At 44.5% G+C, this 27,920-nt stretch overlaps 1 protein-coding gene across 4 annotated transcripts in view; it reads right to left on the bottom strand.

Annotated features, from left to right (window-relative positions):
- OVOL2 (ovo like zinc finger 2) overlaps window positions 1-27,920 on the bottom strand; it is a 65,951-nt gene that overhangs the window by 19,659 nt on the left and 18,372 nt on the right. Inside the window, exons 1-3 of one of the 4 annotated variants that reach the window (XM_030196248.1) lie at window positions 16,585-17,567; window positions 15,193-15,437; window positions 9,035-9,221 (exon numbers count right to left, since the gene is read on the bottom strand). In XM_030196248.1, the coding sequence (XP_030052108.1) occupies window positions 9,035-9,221; window positions 15,193-15,437; window positions 16,585-16,684 (532 nt within the window). In that variant the 5' untranslated portion in view covers window positions 16,685-17,567. Of the gene's footprint in view, window positions 1-9,034; window positions 9,222-15,192; window positions 15,438-16,584; window positions 17,568-27,920 lie in introns of those variants that run through there. The other 3 variants (XM_030196252.1, XM_030196249.1, XM_030196250.1) reach the window with 3 other exon arrangements.

Raw genomic sequence — 27,920 nt, 5'->3', positions numbered from 1 at the left:
GTGAGGTGATTAAATTTGCAGATGACACAAAACTATTCAAAGCTGTCAAAACACATGCGGACTGTGAAAAATTGCAGGAAGACCTTAGGAAACTGGAAGACTGGGCATCCAAATGGCAGATGATATTTAATGTGGACAAATGCAAAGTGATACACACTGGGAAGAATAATCCAGAACATAGTTACCCATTTGTCTGAGCAGAGCACTTTGAAAGGCATCCACGATCTCTCTACTTCTTTCCGATTCCGCAGATGGAACCTTCCAATCTACATCCAGCAGATTGAAATCTCCCAGCAACAGCACCTCTCTCTTCTTTCCCAACTTTTGAATATCTGCGATCAGATCTTCATCTAGTTCCTCCAATTGTGTCGGGGGTCTGTAGACAACACCCACGTGGACAGAGGTTCTACCATCTCTTTTTAAGGTGATCCATATCGCTTCTTCCTTTCCCCAGGTCCCTGTCATTTCAGTCGCTGCGATATCATTTCTCACATACAGCGTTCCTCCACCTTTACGACCATCTCTATCCTTCCTACATAGATTATAGCCTGGTATGTTTGCACTGAGCCACGTCTCTGTGATTGCAACAACGTCTAAGTCTGCCTCCAATATCAGGGCTTGAAGGTCATGAACTTTATTGCTTAGACTGCGAGCATTTGTGGTCATCGCTTTCCATCTACATTTCCTGGTATGTGTTTCAACATTAGTGATTTGGGGGTGTCTTTTCTCTTTGGGTACCTTCGTATCTTTTTGTTCCACCTTCATTGCTTTTTTTCCGCCTCAGTTCTATTTTCAGGAACATCACAGTGCTGTAATGGAGCAAATTAATTCTGTAGGAGCAAAACTTGTGAATACTGGATGAAACTGAAAGAAGCCAAGAGAGAGATAAGTCTGGCGAAAGCACAAGCGGAAGAACAAATGGCTAGAAATGTAAGGAGGGGTGACAAACATTTCTTCAGGTATACAGTGAAACCTGGGTTTTCGTTGATAATTCGTCCGAAAACTATTGACAAAAACCGAAACCGACGAAAACCGAGGCACCAAGCAATTTTTCTTTTAAATGAATAAAAAAAGAATAGTGTATAGAATAAATGAACATTTATCATGGCATTTACCTTTCTGAAGACTGTTCTTGGTGTATGCAAGGACTTTGATACAGGCACTCAACCAGCTGTAGTAGTAGTGTGGCAAAACGATGAAATTTGGGTCCTAATACCTACAGGGACTTTGATACAGGCACTCAACCAGCAGCAGCAGTATTGTGGCAAAACGACAAAATTTGGGTCCTAATACCTGCAGGGACTTTGATACAGGCACTCAACCAGGAGCAGCAGTAGTGTGGCAAAACGACGAAATTTGGGTCCGAAAACAGCAGCAGTGTGATCCCACAACTGGAAACAATGCTCCAGAAGAACGACACGTGAGAACGCAAGATTAGCTGCATGGTCACGCTGACGAAATCCGAGGTGATCGACGAAAACCGAGATGAAATTTTCGCGAAAAAAATTGACGATAACCGAAACCGACGAAATCCGAAGTGAACTAAAACCGAGGTTTCATTGTATTAGTGAAAGGAGGAAGACTAAAAAGGGAATTGTGAGACTGAAAGATGCTGCGAACCGCTATGTAGATAATGATGAAGAAAAAGCAAATTTGCTAAATAGATACTTTTGTTTTGTTTTCACAGAAGAAAATCCTGGACAAGGACCGCGATTGACTGGCAAAAGTACTAATGAGAATGGAGTGGATGGAGTGGATATAGCACCATTCACGGAAGAGAGTGTGTATGAACAACTTGAAAATCTAAAGGTGGACAAAGCCATGGGACCAGACGGGATCCACCCCAGGATATTGAGGGAGCTCAGAGAGGTTCTGGCGGGTCCTCTTAAAGATTTGTTTAATAAATCCTTGGAGACAGGAGAGGTTCCAGGGGATTGGAGAACGGCGGATGTGGTCCCTCTTCACAAAAGTGGTGATAGGGAAGAAGCTGGAAACTACAGGCCGGTAAGCCTCACTTCGGTTATTGGAAAAGTAATGAAAGCGATGCTGAAGGATAGTGAATTTCCTGGAAGCCAATAAGTTGCAAGATCAGAGACAACATGGTTTTACCAAAGATAAATCATGCCAAACGAATCTCATTGAATTCTTTGACTGGGTGACCACAGAATTGAATCATGGACTTGCTACAGACGTAATCTACTTAGATTTCAGCAAAGCTTTTGACACGGTTCCCCACAGGAGGCTCTTAAATAAACTTGACAGACTGAAGATAGGACCCGACGTGGTGAACTGGATTAGGAACTGGTTGACAGACAGACGCCAGAGGGTGGTGGTTAATGGAATTCGCTCGGATGAGGGAAAAGTAAGTAGTGGATGCCTCAGGGATCGGTGCTGGGGCCGATTCTGTTCAATATATTTGTAAGTGACATTGCCGAAGGGTTAGAAGGTAAAGTTTGCCTTTTTGCGGATAAGATTTGTAACAGAGTGGACACCCGGGAGGGAGTGGAAAACATGAAAAAGGATCTGCAGAAGCTAGAAGAATGGTCTAAAGTTTCGCAATTAAAATTCAATGCGAAGAAATGCAAAGTGATGCACTTAGGGAGTAGAAATCCATGGGAGACGTATATGTTAGGCGGTGAGAGTCTGATATGTATGGACAGGGAGAGGGATCTTGGGGTGATAGTATCTGAGGATCTGAAGGTGACGAAGCAGTGTGACAAGGCGGAGGCCGTAGCTAGAAGGTTGCTAGGCTGTATAGAGAGAGGTGTGACCAGCAGAAGAAAAGAGGTTTTAATGCCCCTGTATAAGTCGTTGGTGAGGCCCCACCTGGAGTATTGTGTTCAGTTTTGGAGGCCATATCTTGCTAAGGATGTAAAAAGAATTGAAGCGGTGCAAAGAAAAGCTACAAGAATGGTATGGGATTTGCGTTACAAGACGTATGAGGAGAGACTTGCTGACCTGAACACATATACCCTGGAGGAAAGGAGAAACAGGGGTGATATGATACAGACATTCAAATATTTGAAAGGTATTAATCCGCAAACGAACCTTTTCCGTAGATGGGAAGGTGGTAGAACTAGAGGACATGAAATGAGACTGAAGGGGGGGGGGGGGGGGGGGGGGGGGGGGGGGGGGGGGGCAGACTCAAGAACAATGTCAAGAAGTATTTTTTCATGGAGAGAGTTGTGGATACTTGGAATGCCCTCCCATGGGAGGTGGTGGAAATGAAAACGGTAACAGAATTCAAAAATGCGTGGGATAAACATAAAGGAATCCTGTTCAGAAGGAATAGATCCTTAGAAGCTTAGCGGAGATTGGATGGCAGAGCAGGTGGTGGGAGGCAGGGCAGACTTCTACGGTCTGTGCCCTGAAAATGGCAGATACAAATCAAGGTCAGGTATACACAAAAAGAGGCACATATGAGTTTATCTTGTTGGGCAGACTGGATGGACCATGCAGGTCTCTCTCTGCCGTCATCTAATATGTCACGTTATTCTATAGCATTGCGCATACATTCTAGGAACAATCTGCCCATGGCCATGCTCCCTTTTTAGATCTATGCCTTAAAATGTACACATATCACTTTATATAGAATATGCTTAGAAAGTTGTGTGTATAATTAGTCAATTAGTGGCAATAATTGCTTGTTAACTGGCACTGATTAGCTTAAGCCAATTAAGCTGCACACAAAACAGAAAATGATCAGATTTGCGCATGCATCTTAAGTCGCAGTATATAGAATTTGGGAGATATTACCAAGGCTTCTACTCATGGGCCCTCTTCACTGCTCCCATCTCCCCTATGGACTTTTCCCAATTTCTCTCCTGCTTACCACCTCCCAGCTCCTCGTGGCCACTTTTTGCTCCTGTCTCTCCTATTGCACACTGATCACTTCCCAGAAACTGTCTATTCTCTTATGCCTTCTTCCAAGCCAGGTGTGTAGCCTGACCTGACATTTGGGGTGGGGGAGGCCTACAGTTAACATGGGAGGGGCACTAGGCATATAGACATGAGTAGTGCTTGGTATACTCCTAAATAATGCCTTAGAGTGCGCTTGATAACTGATTTCTAAGTAAAAAGTCTGTCCTGCATCAACATAAACAACATGCACATTTTTGGAAACACTGACATTTTTAAATGAAGTTGCGTTATCCCATAACTTAAACTTTACAATTATGATAGACTTGAGTCTGGTCAACTGCTCAACACACATCACAGTATCCTGGAAAATAATTACTGCAGTGGCACATATCCCTCAGCTTTACTTTATAAGAAATATACAATGCTTTATTAAGCTGTACTAATAAAATAAGTCTTCTTGTCTCTTCCTCTGGTTCTACTGCTTTCTCTCCTTTCTGAAGCCGACATTAACCAGTTCAAGTCGCTGGAGGTCCTGATAGTGTTCCCCTTCTTACGAAAGAACAGACAAAAGACTGTCTGCCAAACTACTGTGTGAAGGAACACTAAATCCTGCAAGAAACTGCTCAGAGCCTATGTGGCAAGCTCAACAGAACCAATTCTGATCACACAAATATCAGTTAACTGTACCTTTAAAAAGGCAGCAGTGAATGTACAGAACTGCAATATACTTCCTACTGGAAAAGCTAGATAAGTCAGACTCCTATGGATACACTCACAAATTACATGCCAGCAGAATCTCTCACCTTGGTCACCCACAGAACACAGACCAATCCTCACCAATTACAGAATAAAGGATCAAAATTAGAAAAGGAAACACTGAGAAATCACATTCTCTGTAAGAAGTACAGCACAGGAGAAATAAAAACAAAAAGGAATCATCTACCGTAGGGAGCAAAATACTAGATAACTTTCTACCCCAACATAAAACCCAAAAAGAAATTATCTGGATACCCATGAAAAGTTAAAACTTGTGGGACAACAAGGAGATGTATTGTCAAAGGACTTAGACTTACAAAGTTATGTGGAGGGGAATAATCGAAGGGGCGCCCAAGTTATCCTGAGGACGTCCTCGCAGGACATCCCCGCAAAGGGGCGGGGAAATTCGTATTATCGAAACAAGATGGGCGTCCATCTTTTGTTTTGATAATACGGTCGGGGACGCCCAAATCTCAACATTTAGGTCAACCTTAGAAATGGTCGTCCCCGATTTTCGGCGATAATGGAAACCGAGGACGCCCATCTCAGAAACGATCAAATCCAAGCCATTTGGTTGTGGGAGGAGCCAGCATTCGTAGTACACTGGTCCCCCTCACATGCCAGCACACCAACCAGGCACCATAGGGGGCACTGCAGTGGACTTCAGAAAAAGCTCCCAGGTGCATAGCTCCCTTACCTTGTGTGCTGAGCCCCCCAAAACCCACTCCCCACAACTGTACACCACTACCATAGCCCTTAGGGATGAAGGGGGCACCTAGATGTGGGTACAGTGGGTTTCCGGTGGGTTTTGGAGGGCTCACATTTACCACCACAAGTGTAACAGGTAGGGGGAGATGGGCCTGGGTCCGCCTGCCTGAAGTGCACTGCACCCACTAAACTGCTCCAGGGACCTGCATACTGCTGTCATGGAGCTGGGTATGATATTTGAGACTGGCATAGAGGCTGGAAAAAATATTTAAACATTTTTTTTAGGGTGGGAGGGGGGTTAGTGACCACTGGAGGAATAAGGGGAGGTCATCCTCGATTCCCTCCGGTGGTCATCTGGTCATTTAGGGCACATTTTTTTGGCTTGGTCGTAAAAAAAAAAAAGGACCAAGTAAAGTCGTCCAAGTGTTTGTCAGGGACGCCCTTCTTTTTTCCATTATTGGCTGAAGACGCCCATGTGTTAAGCACGTCCCCAGTTCCACCTTCGCTATGCTTCCAACACGCCCCCGTGAACTTTGGTCATCTCCGTGATGGAAAGCAGTTGAGGACGCCCAAAATCGGCTTTAGATTATGCTGATTTGGGCTACCATGTGAGAAGGACGCCCATCTTGCGATTTGTGTCGAAAGATGGGTGTCCTTCTCTTTCGAAAATAATCCTGATCATAACCTATGGAAATGTAAGCGCTTTGAAAATGAGCCTCAGTGACTCCAGCCAACTTATTAGTGAACCATAACCACAGAAGCATGGTATGGCCGCATTTTCAATATGGTAATACTAGAGCCCTTATGCCATTCCCATCCAGCTGGATAGGCAGTGTCTTAAAAGGTGGCGGATAAGGGATTTTTTTTTTTTTTTACTATTTATATCCCACATGATCCCAAGCAAGCTCAGGTTCAATGTTGCTTACATTTGAAAATACAGCGAGATAGAAAAATAGGACAGGATATTGTAGCACAGGGAAAGCTTCCGGGGCCGCCAAAGGCAGTGTGTTTACCTCATGGCCTCTGCCAGTGGCCCGTAAAATTGAAAGTCAGCAGTGCAGAGGGCGGGAAAGCGGTGCAGGGAGTGGGAGGGCATCCAGTAGTACCTAAAACACAGGAACTTGACTAGCCACCAGGGTTGTGGGGGGGACTGAGGCTGGAATGGGGAGGCCTGGAAGTTACACCATTGCTCCAAGCTATCCACAAGGCTCAATAGCAACTCTTCTCCCTCCACTTTCTCTGGATCTCCATCCCCTTTGCATAACCATACACCAGCTCCTGCTGCTACCCATCACACCCCTCTCATCAGTCCTCTACCGCCTACTCTTCCTCGCCTCATCTTACTGGGCCAACAGCAACCTTCAGGCAGCGCCTCACACTCTGGAAAGAGCAGTGAAATTTTTGTTAGGCTTGTAGCCCAGGCCAAGTTCGTAGGCCTTTCAGCTAGATTAGTTATAAAATTACCCAGTGTGTGTATCTGTGACCAGAGAGGAAAGAAGGGAGAGAAAGTTTGAAAGGAGCGTTATCCAAACAGCTGTGTTTCACTGTATCGGAGTTTCTACGCTACAGAAGATGGAGCTGCTGCTTCTATAGAAATACACTGGACCATTTCTCTGGGACCTTTGCTCCAAAATGGCCCATTTTCAAACCACTATATCTTTTTATTTTTCTGTGCCCCCCCCCCCCCTAAATTTGACCCCTATACACACAGACATTTCTTTGTTTTGTTATTTTTATATTCATTTATGCAATTATTAAACACAAATGTACAAGTATTCACTTGCTTAAGAAATAAGAGCAGTTTAATACAAGTAAATATAAATGTATAAAGACAGACAAAAAGAAAATTTAATGTATACAAAATAAAAAGTCCACAACATTGAGGACAAAGAGTTAAATAAGAAATAGGATACTCTCATACTAGAAAAAAGGCAAAATGGACCAGTACTGACACATCTGCACAACATTTATAAAAGCAGACAACATCCTGAAACACCACTGGTAGGGAGGTCAGGAGAAGTCAGGAGAGGTCAGGAGATCCACTTAACAGAAGTAGCAAAAGGAGCTTTATCACTAAAAAAAAAACAACAACAAAAAAAAACAAAGCAAATAAAACATTTCACATTCAAATAAAAAATTACACATTTGAAAGGGGACCACTGGACCCAGAGGCAGAACACACAGGACAATGCCCATGCTTCTGCCTGCCTTTACCGCCGGCTAAAAGGGAAGTACTGCTGGGCTACTGCAGCAGCCCAGCTGTAGTTTCCTCCCCAAGCACGCACCATTTCCGGCGCTGCAAAAATACTTCAATTTTTGTAGCGCTGTGTGTACCCAGTGGTAATCGGGCAGTGCTGCCGGTTTAGCGTAGGAGCCCTTACTGCTCCTCCCTGAAATGGCCACGCGGCAACTGCTTCACTGGCCGCAAGGTCATGTCTTTAAAGAAAGACTTCCTTTTTACCTCTGTGGTAAAAGGGGGCCTCGGGGCACGTCAAAGACTTGTCGACGCCAGCAAAGACCCCCATTTGCCGCAGCTTTGTAAAAGCTGTTGCTTCCCGTCACCAGTACAGGTCAGGAGAAGCAGCAGCAGCCTGGCAACCATGTGTGTAAACAAGGGGGGAAAGGGAGACACGAAGCATGAGCGCTTATTGGGGGTGGGGAAGAGAGACAGAGGTGAGGCAACTGTTAACACGTTAACCGTGGTATTAACGCAATAAGGGGCCCTTTTACAAAGTGGTGGTAGAGCCACCGTTGATTTGTCGCACTCCAAGCCCCCAGGGTGTGTCGGGAATTTTTTTTTAACCGCCGGGGGTTTAGCCAGTGCCCAGTTATTGCTGGGTTAGCGCGGAAGCCCTTACCGTCTCCTAAATGGGTGGCAGTAAGGGCGTCCTCCTGGAAATGGCCATGCCGAAAGCGTTTACTTACCACACAGTCATTTCCTTTTTCTGGCTTTTTACCCACTGCAGTAAAAGGGGCCTCAGCATGTGACAAAGCCACACACCAAAACTACCGCAGGGCCACTTTTACTGCAGCTTGGTAAACATAGTAACATAGTAGATGACGGCAGAAAAAGCCCTGCACAGTCCATCCAGTCTGCCCAACAAGACAACTCATGTGTGCTACTTTTGTGTACACCCTACTTTGATTTGTACCTGTGCTCTTCAGGGCACAGACCGTATAAGTCTGCCCCGCACTATCCCCGCCTCCCAACCACCAGCCCCACCTCCCAACCACCAGCTCTGGCACAGACTGTATAAGTCTGCCCAGCACTATCCCCGCACCCACTGCAGTAAAAGGGGCCTCAGCATGTGGCAAAGCCACACACCAACACTACCGCAGGGCCACTTTTACTGCAGCTTGGTAAAAGAAACCCTAATTGATTTTTGAGAAAACTCAGTGCTTGGGTTCTGCTGCATTCACACTACCCCTCTCCTCCAGACAGCAGCAGATAATAGTAAAAATTACAGAAGTCACACTCATCCGAATATGCAATCGTCACCTGACCAACACAGCAGCAGTCTCTCCAGTGCTAGCCAGAGATTGAGGAAGAGAATTTTGAATAAAACAACGGGACAACTGTAAACACAATGGATTAAATCAGGCATTTTAAAAAAGTGGAGGCGGCAAGTGATAGTTTCTTAATACACTATAGCAAACCTAATATTTTGGCTATGGTGCATCCAACTAGAATGATCAGCCATGTTCATACCTGTGTGAGTCCTGACGTGTCTCTTCAGATCAAACGTATCATTAAATCCTTTCCCGCAAAAGTTGCACAAATGCCTTTTGACCTGGTTGTGGCATTTGAGGTGGCGATTGAGCATGCGCTGAAGACGAAAGACTTTAGCACACATGTCACAGTTGTACACCGTCTCGCCACAGGTAGCCGCGGTGAACTGCAAAGGTACAGAAGACAGCTCAGTGTCTGCAGAGCCTCTGTGGAAAACTAATATGTTACAGCATGCAAACCTATTTTTCAAGGCACCGTATTTACTCTCATTTTGTATGTGTTTAACCATTCTAGTATGGAATCCTGGCTTAAACACTGAAAGCCTAATAACCTCCACCCAGCCTACAAAAAATATTTTTCTGTTCTCGGTAAAATAGCTTTAAGAGGTCATTTTTATAAAAGGCTGCAAAGGTAGGCAGGGCCGCCCTCTCCCCCCCCCCCCCCCAGACTGCTACCGTGCTACACACATACACACGGACCGCTCCCCATATTTGGGCCCCCATCCACTTACCTTCCTTGGTGTGTCGCAAGGAGGTTGGTTGAAAAACATCTTATGTAATCTCCTCCTGTGAGCCGGGACGTAAATGATTGTATTTAACACGATAAGCCGGGTTACCCGGGTAATCACGTTAATGCAATCATCTGGGTCGTAGCACGTAGGAGCAGCAGAAGCGAGACAGACCCGGAAACAAGAAGAAGCTTGCCGGAGCTAGCCCCCTCCCCCTGGCAGCCAGGCCTGGGGAATTTTGCCCCACCCACCCCCCCTCCCCTCCTTGGTGACCCTGAAGGTAGAAAGTGCAAGTAGGCACCTATCTGGGGGCTATTTTACAAAGATAATTCTACAACGAGTGCTCAATATTTAGGTACCAGGAACATGTGTAAATGACCAAAGAAAAATAAAGGTTTTAATGAATTCTATTAGAGCAAACAATTTGTAATGCAACAGTACAAACCCCATCCTTTTATATGAAAAAAAATTTAAAAATTGCATGTTTAAACATGGAACTTTTTCAGACTCCCTAGGGATCCATAACAAGAAAATCTGCAACTTTCAACATTTTAGATCTACTAAGGTGTGCTAGTGTTTTTAGCACATGCTAAGTGCTAGAGACGCCCATAGGAATATAAGGTGGCACTTAAATGCGATGATTGGAGATGGGCAGAGCAAACAGTGATGTGTGTAAATTGTAGAATACCATCATTTACATGTGTGCGTTAGTAATCTAGGCGCGAGCTCTACAGCTGGTATTCAGTGGTCACCCCTAAATTATGTATATGTATTTGTGCTGCTTCGCTAGTATTCCATAAAGGAGAGTAGGGACCATATAGAATAGCACTTAGCAAGATCACATGTAAATCTAAACTGCTGCCAATTAACGCCAATAATTCATAGTACCCAACTATTGGCGTGTTACTTGATTAAACTGTGCATGCAAATTGGGCACCTGCACAATTCTGAGTGCCATATATAGAATCTAGGGGTTGGCACACCCCCAATCCACTCACACTGCTCCCACATGCATGCCCTTCTTGCAGTTATGCACTATACAATACCAACTAAGTGCAATTACACGTGTAACTGCAAATTAGTTCCAAATAGCATTAAGTAACCCCAATTATTGCTAATTATTGATTGGTAGAACATAACAAGATAAGTTGCCATAGAAGCTCATTTTCAAAGCACTTAGGCTTACAAAGTTTTGTAACTTTGTAAGTCTAAATGCTTTGAAAATACACATCATACTGGGTCAGACCAATGGTCCATCTAGCCCAGTATCCTGCTTCCAGCAGTGGACAATTCAGATCACAAGTACTTGACAGAATCCCAAATAGTAGCAAGATTCAGGCTATTGATCCCAGGGACAAGCAGTGGCTTCCCCACATCTGTCTCAGTAGCTGACTATTGATTTTTCCTCCAGGAACTTGTCTAAACATTTTTTAAAACCCAGATCCACCCAAAGCTTAACTATTGGTTGAGTGAAAAAATATTTCCCCCTAATTGTTTTAAAAGTAGAACCATGTAACTTCATTGTGTCTCTTGGTTTTTGCATGTTTTGAAAGAATGAAGCAAAATAAATAAATACATAAATAAATTCACTTTTACCCATTCTACTCCACTCAGTATTTTGTACACCTCAATTATATCTCCCCTGCACCATCTCTTTTCCAAGCTGAAGAGCCCTAACCTCTTTAGCCTTTCCTCAAAGGAGAGGAGTTCCATCCCCTTTTATCATTTTGGTCGCTCTTCTTTGAACCTTTTCTAATTCCGTTATATATTTTTTGAGATACAGCGACCAGAACTGAACGCAATACTCAAGGTGAGGTCACACCATGGAGCATTACATAATATTCTTGGTCTTATTTTGCATCCCTTTCCTAATAACTCCTAGCATTCTGTTTGCTTTTTTTGGCCACCGCCACATACCGGGCAGAAGATTTTAGCGTATTGTCTACAATGATACCTGAATCTTTTTCTTGGGTGCTGACTCGCATCCGGTAACTGTGATTGTAATTTACTAATTAAGTTGCATACAATGTGCATGCAAGTTTATAGAATTAGGGTGGTAAGAGTCTAACTATACAATAGAAGTCATGCAATGAAACTACACAGAGAGAAGCTTAAAGCAACATTAGAAAATATATTTTCACAGAAAGGGAGGTGGATGCCTGGAATGCCCTCCCAGCAGAGGTGGTTCGGACAAAAACAGTGACAGAATTCAAAAAAGGTGTGGGATAAACACATAGATTCTCAATGTAGCAAGAGGGTGGGATCAAAGAAAAACAAATGACAGAGGGGTGTAACCTGCATGTAGCGTCTGGTACAATCCTAAACAAAGGCACAGAGGATGTAACCTGCATGTCCTGCACAGAGTGGCAGGCACAGCTCCAGCCACTTTGATGGGGAGAGAAGATGGACCATGCTGGCCTTCACCTGTCATCTGTTACTGTGTAATTTTTCAGACCCATCCATCACCACTGGTACAAAATTACTGTGATTGAGAGTAGCTCCTGTGAAAGAATCTGCTACCAGGAGCTCAAATTTTGTGTGTATGACTGCATCGAGTAATACCATCCCTGACACGGGTCACAGAAAAGGTGACCTGCTCTGTCACTGCTTAAGTGCAAAAGAGCCAAATCCAAAGTTATGAACATATCAAAGTCTATTTTTTCATTTTTGTGAAATATATAAATTGCGCTTACACCCAAAGACTTGAAGATAAACTGTATTTGAAGGATGCTAAAATACGACATCCTTTGCTCTTGGGAAACTGCTTTATCAGCTGAACTCCACTCTTCACACTCCAAAGAATGAAAAGGCAAATTTTAAATTATTAAATGACATAAAAGAGATTGGGAGAATAGATTCACTAAAATAACCCATTTGCTACATTTTTTTAAACAGTTACAAAGTGATGGTTATGTAAATGCACTTGGCAATCAGTCTTTAGGTGGGTCAAGCTGTTGATGTGCTCATTGCAATAAGAGAACCACAGTCACAGCCTCAGCTCCTGAAACATTTTTTCATAATTGTACTCTTTCTAGTGAAATTAAATTGCCTCTTCTTCCTGTATACAGTACCTTAGAAATAACTACTTCAACTAGTGTATCTGTCATGTATGCAAGGACAAGTATTTTAACATTACATGTCAGTCACTTCTAACAAAAGAGCTCTCACTTCTGCTGCTGTTCCTCTGACCTGAAGGAAGTTGGCAAACAGAAGGAAGGTACACCCAGCCTAGTATAAAAATACAAGGAACAAAGTCCTTCCTAGTTAAAGGTGTGATAAGAACAGGACTAACACCACGTGTACAGATTTATTTTCCACTCTTTTTCTCTAATGCTTTCTCACTTGTGGAAAAACAGAATATAGGGAAAGGGCAATGGGACTTGATACACCGCATTTCTGTGTTTTTTTTGCAACTACATTCAAAGCGGTTTACATATTATATTCAGGTACTATTTGTACCAGGGGCAATGGAGGGTTAAGCCTTGAGCAGGGACTGTCCCTCTATGTTAAATTGTACAGCGCTGCGTAACCCTAGTAGCACTTTAGAAATGTTAAGTAGTAGTAGTAGACTTGCCCAGAGTCACAAGGAGCTGCAGTGGGAATCAAACTCAGTTCCCCAGGATCAAAGTCCACTGCACTAACCACTAGGCTACTCCTCCACTCTATTTCCCTATAACGCTTATGCTTTTTGCACTACCAGAACAGCAGCCAATGCAGAGAGCTACTATGAGCCAAAGCACTTGGTCACCGTGGGGTGTACATGCATGTTACTGGCTGCACAATGCAGAAACTGCTTGAGCACAGGCGTGAATGCATGTGGTACATATGGGTACACCACTGAGGCTTTGTGCTGGTATTCTATAATGGTTTAGGCATGACTTTAAACCAGGGGTGTTCAACATTGGCCCTCAGCAGCTTAGGTTTTCAGGATTTCCCTAATGAATATACATGAGCTCTATTTGTATACAATGGAGGCAATACATGCAAACAGAACTCATGCATATTCATTGGGGAAATCCTGACAAAGAGACTGGATTGTGGCCCTTGAGGTCCAAGGTTCGACAACTCAGCTTTAATGAAAGGACAAAAGGGTGGGAATGATCAATGCGCTGAGTCAGAATAAAAGTAAAGAAGTCCTTTACTCATAGTTACACCTGGGTTTGCTTGAAAACAGCACATAAAAGGAGACCAGCGGGCAGCACCTTAAAATGGACTCTACACAATCCGCGTTTCAGCCTATGCCTTCAGCGGGAGTCCATGATAAATTAACCAAAGAAGTAGTGTTGAAAGGAAGCAAAATAATGCCAGAATCTGCGGTTGAATCTCTCAGGTGTTCGTGCACCAACAGCGCCAATATGACTGAAGTGGCAGCCATTATAGAATTTAAGCTATGTTCACCACTTTAGGATGCCTAACTAAGGCACTAATTTACAGAACAGTTGCCACAGAGCTTGATTTGTATACCACCTATAACTAGGTCATTTCCAAAAAACATTCAAAATAAAACAAATCAAAATATATACTATAATAATAAATATACAGCAAAAGCATTACATCATCACTCAACAGTCATGGAAATCAAATCCATCTATTCAAAAAAAAAAAAAACACAGTCAGAAACAATTGTGTCTTCAAAAGTTATCTAAACTGTGTAAAACTGCCACGACAGTGCATGCCATAGGGAGATTGCTATTACGGTCAGCTTACCCAGTAGGCAGACAAGGCTTGTCAGTGGGCACTTTCACTTTTGCACTGTTACGCATTTTACAGAATCATTTTAGGAAGGGTGATGTCAAGTTTAATTATCAAAACTGACTGGGGAAGGAACATAGACGTAGAGACCTAAAAGTTGGGGGGGGGGAGGCGGTGCCGCACAAAGCTGAAGTTTTATCTATGGTGCCTAAAACACTCGTTCCACTTTGGTATGAAAGGACAGACTAGACAGGCCACGTGGCCTTTATGTGCACTTCTGAAAGGCAGTTCTATAACTGGGCATGTGCGGGTCTATATGCCTTGCGTGCACAGAAAAGCACCACCTACATGCATGTGTGCACTATATGCTATTTTGTAAGCTAGTGTATATGTGCTATAGCACATAGCTGTATGGGTGTGTACACATGGGAGGTACAGCACACAAGGTAGGATACTATTGCATGGCACGCTTAGGCATGCCCATTTACAGTACCTGTCACAGACCTGGTGAAAATGGCTGTGCCTAAATTTGGGTGCACCAATGCAATTTTATGCTGGCATTCTATAAGCGCATCATGGCATGCAAATGTCATTATCGAACTGGCGTTCAGCATGTGGCAATGGTTAAGTTGCAGAACTGCCCACATTGTCTCTCTCATGCCTAACTGGGGAAAGTGAGCAGAGTACAGGTTCCTCTCTAAAATCATGTAGATCTTTTGTTTTCTCCTTACCAGTCTCTTAAACAGCTTTTGAGAAGTATTAATCTCTGTTTCCACACTCTTTCAAAAAGATGTAAGTAAGTCCAATCTTTATTAGTTGACGGTAAGTGGACCAAAAGATTTGCATGGGTTGCTAGAAATTACCGTCATTGTTTTTACACTGTCACAGCAAATGAGTTCAAACCGGGTGTTTCATTTGGGCCGGTTGAATACTGTACCTTAATCTTCGATCTGACAGGTGTGCGCTTGACTCCCGGAGCTGGAACTTGTCCCTCTGCCTCGCTCCCCTGCCCGTTTTCTGCTGCAGCGTCAGTCGGGGTATCGTGTAGTTCCTGCTGCGCCCTGCAGGGGGCGTTGCTCCCGCAACCGCAGTTGCTATTCTCCAGGCTCGGTATTTCACCTGCGGGGCCACCGCTGCAGCAATTCTCTTCGGGCTCATACTTGAAAGCATATTTTACATTCACTAGGACAGGAATCGGAGAACAGGGAGTGGGGGGAAAGCACATATGCAAGGTCACTAGGAGAGTCAGAGAACTATACTGTAATCTTGTAGCATGATATAGGTGAAAGACCCCCCCCCCCCCCAATCTGGCAAATGTGTGCGATTGCAGCTGCTCAGAGGAGGAGGCGGAGACAGCGGCAGCAGGTGAGTCGGGTTTGTGCTGCTGTTTGAACTCAGGGCGTTGGCAGTATGAAAGAGATGTGGGCGAGAGCGAAAGGAGAGGACCAGTTAGAGTTCTCCTATCAACAGTTTATCTGTAAGGTGCAGATTGACTGACTGCAGAGTATATACACACGGATGGGGGAGTTCCCGTTAGGTTGGTGGGGGTGGGGGTAAAGAAGGGAATCTCTTAAACCACACATTATCGGTTTTGAATTTCTCGAAAAAGAAAGATCCTAGACACAGACGTTTTAATTACAGTTTTCTCATCGTACAAGATTCCTGCCCACCCCCCTCCAAAAAAAACCTGCTTAATAACGGTGCCAGGCAACTCTGTGGCTATCCCCAATATTAAGAAAACGTTACTGGGTCCAGGAGGGAATGGATAGTTTTCCTATTGCGTATCCCACCCCTATCATTTTGAAATGTTGGTGTCTAATGACGTTAAAACACAGGATTTGAAATTAAATATGTGCATTTTATATGCACTTTTTAAAAACAGTCCAAACATTACATTTCTTTTTCTAACTTTATAAACTGCGTCTCGCCCCAGCAAAGCTCCCTTTTTTGTTTTTCCGGGACTTCGAGGCAACTGATCTGACCCAGACAAAACTCTCGAGTTGCAGTGGAGACTTGTCGCTCGCGTAAGTTATGCGCTTTCTTTTCGCCAGGCCCCGAATTAGCTTTTAGCCGTGCAAATAAAGCGTTCTAGTAAGTGGAGCTGCAAACGACTGCATTAACAGTTCTTTTAGCAAGGGCAGCAGCACCTTCAAAAGCGATGGGGGAAACTTAAAATAATAACAATAATAATCTCAGTTTGGGGAGTTGGAGAAAAAAATGTTTCCCTCCCCCAAATTTTTGGCGGGGGGAGGAGACTCAGTGGATTTTGGCGTTCGTTCACACGAGTTATAGTGGAGCTGCTTCCTTGTCCTCTGTCTGCTGCTCTTACCTGGGATGTACGTATCCGCTCTTTCGTCGTCGGGGAGCTCAGCCCATGTCCGGATGGCGGGCAGCGAGTTTTTCCTCTTCACTAGGAAGGCTCTGGGCATGATTTGCAGGAGGGAGAGCTTGGCTCTGCTTACCTTTGCAGTTCTTTCCTCCCTCTTTTCTTTTCTCCACTTTTCGAAAAAAAAAAAAATTCTTTTTTTTAATTGTTATTGTCCGTGATCGCGGCGCCGTTTGATCACCTTGACAAGTCGAAGTGGATAATAAGATCGGGGAGCTCTCGCGCCCCTCCTGAGCTCAGCGGCGCCTCTTATTTCTTTGATCGAGAGGGCTCCGCTAACACACACAAAAAGCAGAAAGTTTCATAAGGTGGAATAGAAAAAGGCACCAGGAAATTTGGGAGTGAGCATGCGTGCTGCAAATATAACGGTGTCAACAAGCTTCCTTACCTGTTGGACCGGTTAGAGCAGCTCAGGTTTGTTCCAACCCTTCCTTAGGCATGAATGTTTGCAAAAGAATTTGAGGGCTGAGAATAGAAAGATTTTCTGCTACCTCCCAGTCCCCACCACCATCACACGCGAAGACAACCGCGGGAGGTGTACACTCCTCTCGGTCATAGGACGGCGTGAAGCATTACAGCTTTCTTCCTTACTCCCACACATTATCATTAACAAAACGAATTATTTGTCCAGTTACGGTATACGGCTGGCTAGGCGTACTCGTATTTCTTTTGATTTTTCCCTCTCGAAAGATGTATTTTACTATACAATAAATATCTATAAAATATATGCACGGATTCGTTTATGCTTTCGCATACGTATACATGAATATATGCGTATTTCGTTAAGTAAATATTGAGAGAGATGTGTGTGTAATGTTCTTGTTTTTAGTGTTCAATATACGCGTATAGAGACAGATTTCTACGCGTATTAGTGTTTATCGCTCTTCTGCCCTCATCCAGCAGTGTCTTACAACTCAAGCACTTTGATTTGAAGCCGGGGCATGTCTTCTGTGCCGCAGAGGTGTGAGGGGGAAGGGGAGCTAGTGACTGTGCTCCCGAACCTGTTACCTGACACCTCACCTGGATTTGCGTGAAATCGGAGCCGCCCGCCCAGGGACACTCCTTAGAGGCGAGGGAACGGATTTCCACCTTGAACGCGACCTCTGTACAGGCAGTTGTTTAACGGATTTCATTTCTTTGCTAGAGGTTTGTTTTCTTCTTGGTTTATGGATTGTTTGATTTTTTTTTTTTAACTGTTGCACCATGGGAAAGGGTGTACAATAAATCTTTGGAATACAAAAGGGTCTGGAGACACGTCAGTACTATGATTTTTTTTTTTTGTCTGCAATGGCTAAATGCAGCTTAGATTTTAGAAATCTGAAGTGCGTTGCTAAGTATGAGGCATATTTTCAAAACACTTAGCCTTCCAAAGTTCCATAGGTTTCTATGGAACTTTGGAAGGCTAAGTGCTTTGAAAATATGTGTATTAACCTGCCAGTATTTCTTTAAACCTACAGGGAAAATACTCAACAGTGCTCCACCAGCTATGTAGGCTTTATTCATACTGCTCTTAAATAGGAAAGGAGATTTTAGTCATGAGTTAGAGGTCCTAGTTACTCGGCTCAAGGAGGGAGATGTTTTGGCCAATCCTGATTTCAAACCTAAATTCCAAAAGCATTGTGATAGTTGTAGTCCCTTAGTATATCTATTGAAATCAGTGCTGCAGGGCCCAATCACACATCTGGATGGGGCTGTCAGAAATCCAGGACTGACCCTTTAAATCCCCCTTCTGGAACTAGGCAACCCTGGTACCTCTTTGGGAAAGAGTGTTTAGCTCTGTGGATTCATCATTCAGGCAGCCTCTAGAGGACATTTAAACAACCAAAAGTGGCAGGAAAAAATATTTGCTGCAGAAATCCAACCAATAGGTCTAATTCACCAAACCCCTCCCCCCTTCCCTGCTGGCTAGTGTCTACCCACTCCTGCCTTGAGCTGCTGGTGCAACCCGGGATGCACAAAGTGGAGTCAGTCTGATAAATAAGGGAATTTTTTTCTTATTTGGTGGTAAGGTGCTACTAGACACCAGGGAGTGTTTAAGTAGTGGGAAAGGGGAGCTGATGAGAGGGAGGGGTATAACTGGATACTACTACTTAAAAAAAAAGCCCTGGTAACTAGTGGTACTCTTCCCTGCCCAGTGATATTTTTCAGGGGGTCATTCTAGGAAAGAGTTGGATCAAATTGGGGGTAGGAGTGTGGGGATCAGAGCCTGTCACTTCTTTGAGGGGAGGGGCCTATGGGAGCTGTTAGCCTTTCTGCTCCGATGCAGAGGGTATGCCAGTCCTTCTTTGCCACCTTAGACCTGGAGGTACAATTCTCACATTGCGCTCACCTTAAAATCAGCTCTGCATTGGGGTGGGATAGCTAATTGCTTCTTCACCATCTATTTATATGGGCTGTGTACTGGTGCCTAATGCAAGGTTTCACTTCAGCACAAAACCTTTTTTTTTTTTTTTTTGCATCGGGCAGATCTTAAATTGCTTGCTAACCTCTCATCCTATTCCTTGATGCATGCCCGTTCCTTACCGATTCGCTAAGGGAATCGGTAAGGGAAGGGCTCTAACGATTGATTAGTGCATCTAGTGCTCAGTAACCATGTTACCACGGTAGCTTCCTGCATCAGCCCCAAAGCACTATGAAAGTGGTAAGTAAACTAGGTTTGTCATTGTCATAACACTAAGTTCTTTGCTGGTGTTCCCTCATCTGGGTAAGGGTGGCACAGAGGATTTCAAAGGGAGAAGAAGGGATGGTAGAGATTAGGAGATGGGCAGACTGGATAGACCATATGGTTTTTATCTGCTATCATCATTTTCTATGTTTCTTACACTCTCAGGCCAGTGCTGCTAGGGGTGGGCTTATTTTATTTAAAATATTTATATCCTGTAAATCAAAACATCTGTTTTCTGTAATCCATATAAAAGTATTATAATACATTAAAAATAACAAGACAATGTAACGGGGGACAAAAATCATCTGACAACATTAAGGGACGCTTTTACTAAGCTGTGGTATAAAGTTTTTTTTCCCACACACTAAAGCCATTTTTACTGCAGCAGTAAGGGCTCTGTTTACTAAGGTGCGCTAGCATTTTTAGTACGTGCACAAAATTAGCGTACACTATCTGTGTAGGCGCCCATAGGAATATTGAGGACACCTACACAGCGCGCGCTAACCATTAGAAAGCATTAACGCGCCTCTAGCACACCTTTGTAAATAGGGCCCTAAACCAGCTGATTTTCCAATTTTTTTTTCCATTAATGGCTGTGCACTACTGTTGCCATTAGTGTGCAGTTAAAATATTAGCCTGTGAGTACTTACACCTATTTTGTAGATGATTTTATTATTTATTTGTTACATTTGTATCCCACATTTTCCCACCTATTTGTAGGCTCAATGTGGATTACATGGTACCAGAGAGGTGTTTGCAGACTCCGGGGTAAACAAATACAAAGTGATGTTATGGTAGGATAAGGTTCATGTGGTAAGACCACATAAAGGAATTGTGCAACGTGAGAGTGGTGTGATTTCCATTACGTACTTTAGGGTTGTTGTGTTGCAGAGGTCAGGCATTTATGTTGGATCGGTAGGGCATAAGAAACCAACTTCAAGAGATCAGTCCAAACACCAGGATGGAAATATCCCTGTCCTTTGAAATCAAGGACCTCCCTTACCCAGTTACGAGTGGGTAAGGGAGGCCCTTGATTTCAAAGGACAGGGATATTTCCATCTTACAGTGAAGAGGCCTGGCTTTGGTGGCACTCATCTCTCTGCAAACCAAGTCCCTTGCAGTCTACACAAACTGAACATAGTTCTCCAGGCTAGTAAATGTGAGCTGCAGGGGTTACCACAGAGCACAGCTGCGTTTAGATGCCTGTGTTCCATTTAACAAGTTATTTAGACATTGCTGCATTTTGCATACCCCTGATGAAGGCTTTTTAAAGCCGAAACACGGACCGTGTAGGGTCCAAATAAAGCTGTATTTGGAGCATCTTATCCTGGTGTTTGGACTGATCTCTTGAAGTTTGTTTCTTTTTCCACTTCTTTTTGTTGGTGTTGTTTTCTTGTGGAAAGTGTGAACCCCATCTTGTTCTTGTGGATCGGTAGGGTATGCCTTTCTAAACAGGTGAGTTTTTAGAGTTTTCCTGAAGTGTAGGTGGTCGTACATAGTTTTCAAGGCTTTTGGTAGTGCGTTCCACAGTTGTGTGCTGATGTGGGGAAAACTGGATGCGTAAGTTTCTTGGATAGTGCAGATTTAGGTACGTTCTTGTTGATTCGGATGATAAGGGCTCACGTGCTAATTAGTGCATAGTAATGTAGCTGCGCTAATTAGTGCAGAAATGCCCATTCTCCACCCCAGACAAGCCTCCTCTCTGAGCAAATAAAAAAAATCTTTTAGCATGAGGTTTGCACGTGCAGATCACAAAATTACCACAGAATGTCTCTTCGTGTCTTGTAGTAATCCATTTTAAGCTCTGGTAAGCATGGGCTAGTGTTTTGCCTCATCTTAGTAAAAGGACTCCTAAAAACTTCCCTAAGTAACAACTAGGTCTGCATGTTAAGCGTGATTAATAATTAACTGCGTGCTGCACACCTTCTGCCTCCCTCCTGCACCTCCCCCTGCTACGCCTGGTCTTGGCATCCATGAGCAGACGGTGGATCAGCTGTCTGAGGAGGCTAAAGTGAGGGGGGGGGGGGTGCTGAGTCTTTAGTTGTCTGACAACATGCACAAAGAAAGATCAGCAAAATAGTTGCAGATAATACAAAGCTTAATATCTAAAATTTAAATGAAATATATCAAATGCCAAAGAATAAAGTGACAAAATTAAACAGTGCAGACTTCAGTAAATATATATATGGGTCTCTTAGGCATGTGGATTAAAACAAGTTGGTAGGTGCTGCCTATAATTCTGTAGAGGCTTCTGTCAGTTGGCCTCCTTTTTCACCTCTCCCACTTCCCTGCAGTCTATCTGCACCAGTGGCGTAGCAAGGGGGGTCGGGAGGGGCGGTCCGCCCCGGGTGTCAGCTCAGGGGGGGATGCTCCCTGCCAGCTCCCCCCCTCGGCGAATCGACACCTCCCCCCCCCCGACCAGCTCCCGCACCCTACCTTTAAAAGAATATCGGGAGGCGCTGCGCCCTGCACATAAAGGAAATGTGGACCGTCGGGTCTTCCCTCGCTGTCTGTCCTGCCCTTGCGGAAATAGGAAGTTGCGTCAGCGGAGGGCGGGACAGACAGTGAGGGAAGACCCGACGGTCCACATTTCCTTTATGTGCAGGGCGCAGCGCCTCCCGATATTCTTTTTAAAGGTAGGGTGCGGGAGCTGGTCGGAGGGGGGGGTGTCATAGTGCTGCACCCGGGGGGGGGGTGCAACGGCGAACTGCCCCGCCCCGGGTGGCAGCCCCCCTTGCTACGCCACTGATCTGCACCTCTCTTTCTCTCTTACAAACTTATCTTCCCCCCCCCCCGACCCTCAGAGAGCTTGTTGATTTTGTTGGCTCATGAAACAGGGAGCTGCAAGGAGCAACCTGAGCTTCATGAAGAAGCTGTTGCTTCAACTGTCTCAGAGCTCCTTGGCTGTACAGCGTCGTTGGAAGGCATGGAGGGAAGGAAACGGATGGACATGGGAGTAGTGGAAAGAAGGAATGTGCTGGACCAGAGTGCAGAGAGTATAAGGGTGGTCCAGCCAGAAGAATGCCATGTACCACCCCAATAAGTGAAATTGAAGGTCTATGATAGCTTTTTCTCAAAGTGCATTTGATGTATAAATTTGAAATAGCAGTGAACAAACTTGAAGCCCAAGGAAGGGCTGCTGACTACTCTTATTAACAAGTAAAGCCTTCATGTTACATATTTTCAACTCAATTATTTCAAACACTAAACCACATATAACCCTATGGAAACCATTGAACTGTACTTAAAGATCCCTCATCTGGCAGTGTCTCATGAGTTCAACCCGATCACACACGTCTGCTATAAAGACAACCACTTCAACACACAACAGCTTTTAGGGATTCTGACATAGTAAACAGTTTGGGAATCACTGCCTTAATCACCTTCAAAACCCAGACAGACACTCAACAAATATGAAACAAGGGACAACACATCAGCTTTTTTGCCATCATACCTCTATTACTGAACTGGAAACCTTAGGAAGTCAGACTACACACAATAATAGAGAAATAAAAACTGAAATTCAAAGTACCACAGATGTACATTTCCAAAAGCTGACATTCCAATTGATAAGTTCAGAATAAAATACTTTTTTTTCTACTTTTGTTGTCTGAGCATTTTATTCACTTTGATCCCAGTGTGTCTCCTGTTTTTTTTCCCTGTCCATTTGACTTTTCTTCTTTCTCCATGTCCACCATTCATCTTCCCTCTGCGTCCCTACCTGCTGTCCAGCATTTCCTCTCTGTATCCCTATCCCTTCATGTTCAGCATCTGCCCTCTTAGTGACCTTATCCTCCCCTATTTTCAGTATCTCTCCTCTGTGTCCTTATCTTGACCTGTCCTGTATTTCCATATCCTTTCCCTTGTGATCAGCATTGGCCCTGTGTATTTCCTCTCTGTCCAGCATTGTTCTTTTGTAGCCCTGTCCCTTTCCTTATATACGCTCCATGCCCAATATCTCTTCTCTTTCTCCCTGTCCTTCCTCTCTCTTTTCCTTACCCTGGGGCCAACATCTGTTACTACTACTACTTATCATTTCTATAGTGCCACTACCGGCGGCCAGAGGAAAGAGAGAGAGGGTGGACCTGGGGTGCAGGGAGAGTGATGCAGGCACCTGGAGTGACCACGGGAGTTTGCTGTGCCTCCCCAAACCTCTAATACTGGGTGCTTATGCTGGCATTTCTCCCTCCAGGCCTGTCAGCAGCTTTCGCTCTCAGGTCCCCTCCCTTTCCAACCCAGTTTACCTTGTCAGCAAGGCTTCAGCCCTGCTGCAGTACCAGTCCCCTCTGACCTGACCCACCCCTTTCTGAAAACAGGAAGTTACATCAGAAGGGAGGTGGGACAGGTGAGGGAAAGACCCGGTGCAAGCTTCCTTGCAGCACAGCTGCAGTTAATGCTTCCAGGCCGAAGATTTGCTGATAAGGTAAATAAACCAGCTTGGTAGGGGAGGGAACCTAAGAAAGAGCCACCGGTGGTCTGAGAGAGATGCCGGACCGTACGTGCAGGTGGGTAGGGGCAGGAGGGAGGGAATTGAGAGATAATTGTGGGTGGGTAGGGCCAAAAAAGGAGGGAGAGATGCTAGACTGTGCATGGGAAGGGGGAAATAGGGGGAGATGCCAAATTGAGGGAGAAGGATGGAGGGCGGGAAATGAACAAGGGAGAGATGTTGGACTCGGAGAGAGAACTGAGCATGCTCAGGGAATGCTGGTAGCGGTGGCTGCAGGCACCCTTCTGACTTCCTCACTCCTGAGGCAGTATGAGAAGGAAGGGGTGGACTCGGGTACAAATTTCTTTGGCAGGACTTTGGCATCCCCACTGGCAAACGTATATCTAATGTGGGAGGGGGAAGGAGAGGAAACAAGGCCGGCTTAACCATTGGACCAGGTAAGGTTCTGGCCCTAGGCGCCGGTGATTAAGGGCACCAAAATACCCAGCCTCTGACCTTACCTGGTCTGAAGGTTAAGCCTTTTGTCCTCTTCCCCACCCCCACTATCCTTTGAGCCGGCTCCAAGAGGAAATATGGCCCTCACATTCCATCCCTGTACCCCACCACCACTACCAGTGGACTGTTGGCTATGCCCTGCCTTTCATCACGATTAAAAATTTTAATCAAAATGCAGGCCTTGTAAAAACACTTCTTTTTAAAAACCAGAACATCTGCTTCAGGCCTTGCACACTCTGGCAAAGAATTCCTTAATGCCAGTAACAATAGAAAATGCAAGTGACCAGACATATTGGGGAATAGATTACTTGAAAGATGGCACTGTCACCAGGACTTACTGGTACACAGACAAATTAACACCAGGCTTTGCAGTAGAAACCCCTTGTTGCAGTTTAATAGGAACAAAAAGAGCTTAAATTTAACACACTGATCAACCTACAGCCAGTGAAGTATCCTCAAAATTGGCATAATGTGCTCAAACTTTCTGGTGTTAGCAAGCATGCAGCAGAATTTTGTGCCACTTGTAATGGCCTTTTATTGGGACCAATGATTACCTTGGCGCTAAAAATATGTTGTTGCGCCATTTGTTCATACTGGAATTGGCGAACACCGATACGGTACTATGTAAGCCACATTGAGCCTGCAAATAGGTGGGAAAATGTGGGATACAAATGTAACAAATAAATAATATTAAGTGGCTGCCTTAACAACGTGTCTGAGGCCCTTCCCCCCCCCCCCCCCCCCCCCCCCCCCCCATTATATTAAGTGATTAGTGGATCTGTGTGATTCTCTGGTTGTTTCACTTCTACGAGAAGCAGGCACACTGAGTTACAAAAATCCAGATGAAGAAGTCTAAAAGCTTGCATATGAAAATTACTGAGTTCTAAATTAAAAAAAAAAAATCCTTTAGAAGTCGAAGCATTTGTTACTGCCCTAAAACAGTTGTAGCAATATGCTTCGTGCTATCAACTGCATGTAGCAAAATTTGTCACTGGGAACAGGCTCACCTATTGCTAATTTGGATATTAATAGTAGTGGTTTACAGGTCTGATATTCAGCATAACTTCAATGAATATAATTTAGATGTATTTCCCAAGAAATGTATTCATTTGCACAGTTTAGTTGTATTGAAACCCAGACATGTTTGGGGGCCTCGAGGACTGCAGCTGAAGAACTGATCTGTACAAATGCAGGCCTTCACTGCTTTGCCTATTATCAGCAGTTCCCAGCTCCAAGTCACTAGGGTTACCATATGACTCCAGAAAAAGGAGGACAATGGAAGTAAAATCCGGACTGGCTCAGTCTGTCCTCTTGGAAGTCTCCAGAAATCCCCAAAAGCTCTGCTTTTCAAGGTAACTAAAGTATGCAAATTGATCTGTAGTTAGAGCAAATGTACACCAGCACATATGTCATTAACAGCAATTGTGAACATCCTGGTAACCATTTGGGAGTCAGAAGTTGGACTTAGAAGTGAAATAGCATAAAGCTGGGATTAGCTTGGCCTTTCCCAAATAATCATGAGAGATCTAGTAAACCTCTTTTAATTCCTTTGAGGTTAAAGTAATTATCATTATAATCATTTGTGTAGCACCATTAGGCGTATGCAGTGCTTTACAGATGCATTTTATTGATAATCCCCGCTTCTTGAAAAACTGATAGGCAAAAGCATGAGGCCTATAATATAAATCAATGGAGCTAAATGCAACAAGTGAATCCCTCTAGGGCAGAAACTCAAGGGCAAACAAAGGGAGGCCACGTGCAGGATGAAAATGTTTATCATAAACGTAGTTTGGGGTTATGGTGTTCCCCTTCCCCCTCAAATGGTGTGTGTATGCTAATGCTAAAATGGTTCTCCTTACTCTTCCGCTCTCAATGTGACTTCCTTATTCTTTGCCCCCCTTTCCCCCCAAAGTGAGCAGGCAAACTACACCTATGAGATTTACATTTTAAAAGCTGCCTCAGAGGTGTGTTTTCTGGTAAGAAGAGTCATGATGTGTACCTTCAGCCTCAGAGAGTTATTTCAGGCCATTTGGTGCAGCACAGAGTAGAGAAATAATGATGGAGGAGAAGGGCATGGATAACAGTGTTCTGTCCTCTGACAGCCTTGCACTAGTTTATAATGTGATCCTAAAATGTGTTTAATGCTTTTACTGTTATTCTCATTTCTAAGGACGATCATTGCGGCAGTTCTCACTGCAAAGGTAAGTGAGCAATGCATTGTGTGTAATGTAGTTCACAGGCAATGCAGCCACACTTGTCTGTATAAGAACTGTTACCATTGGTTGCGCTGCTACCTAGACCTCTTTTCTTTCTCAGCCAAGCTTGGTTCCTTTGTCTACCATCATTTCCTGGTCATTCTTACTATCTCCAGGGCCGTGCCAACATGGTAAGCGAGGTAAGCATGGCAGGAGGGCGCCCCGCCGCACCATGCTTACCTCGCCCTCTTCTCCCCAGATCCTTTTCCTTTTGTTTAAATTTACCTCTGTCCGGCGGCAGCGTAGCGTTAGTGAGGAGGCGGCGCTCCCCCGCCCCAACGTGTCAGTCTTCCCTTCGCTCAGTTCTGCCTTCTTCTGACATCAGAAATGACATCAGAAGAAGGCGGGCCACTGAGCGAAGGGAAGACTGACACGTTGGGGCGGGGGAGCGCCGCCTCCTTCTCAATAACGCTATGCTGCTGCCGGACAGAGGTAAATTTCAACAAAGGAAAAGGATCTGGGGAGAAGAGGGCGGGTAGTGTAGCAATCGTTTTCGGGGGGGGGGGGGGGGGCAACTGCAGGGGGGCACCGGAGACCCTAGGCATGGCCCTGACTATCTCTGTCCTGAGAGGTCAGCCAGGTATGACCTTCCCCTCCAATCGAGGGCCGTCCTCTAGCACCTCCCTTGCCAGCCGGTGGCAGGCTGTGTCCCTATTGGTCCTTGCCTCCTCCTCCCTGAGCCTGTTTGAGGCTTCTTGACGTCCTTGTCCCTTTCGCCATGAGGTATTCACCATCTTGCTTCAGACAGCACTGTCCTGCTTAAACTCCTTGGAATGAACTTGTTTTTTTACCTTGAATATATCTCCTCCCTAATGAGATATCGCACTCTCCAGTCACCCAGCTTTGAACCACTTCTATCTGCTCAACTATTTCTCACCTCTGCAATAAAGCTACCTCTCTTCAGGTCTCCACCTCCAACCATTGAAACAGCTCTCAGGATTACAGAGTCTCTGTGCCCTGGAGCAATACTTCTGAACATCTGACTGTGAGTAAATTATCTGTGATTTATTCAATAAAGAAACTTCAGAAAAATAATAGAGACTTCAGGTGTGCTGGTGTGCCAAGGTTATACTCCAAGATATCAAGTCTTTACAGTAACAAGCCTTGAGAGTCTTGAACAAACAGCAGCTTCTCTTGATTGAAGTTTGGGAAAAGAGGTGTTTAGGGAAATAACAGGCAATGAGGCTCTGCAGAGTGAATGTTGTTTTAGGAAGGATTTTGAATTTTACGTGAATTGAATGGGGAGCTAATACAGTGATTCAAGAAGAGGGGTTACAACAGTGCTTAGCAAACTTGTTACTGTGACCCCTATCACAGACACAGAAAGCATGTGACCCCCCCCCCCCTCCCCACGTTATCCTCCATGCTGTTCCTCCTGGCCCTCAGTGTTGCAGCTGATACTACCATCATTCCTTAC

The sequence above is a fragment of the Microcaecilia unicolor genome, chromosome 3, assembly GCF_901765095.1.
Source record: "Microcaecilia unicolor chromosome 3, aMicUni1.1, whole genome shotgun sequence".
NCBI classification, from domain to species: domain Eukaryota; kingdom Metazoa; phylum Chordata; class Amphibia; order Gymnophiona; family Siphonopidae; genus Microcaecilia; species Microcaecilia unicolor.
The sequence above is the reverse complement of the archived record's forward strand: the minus strand, read 5'-3'. Positions and strand labels throughout refer to the sequence as shown.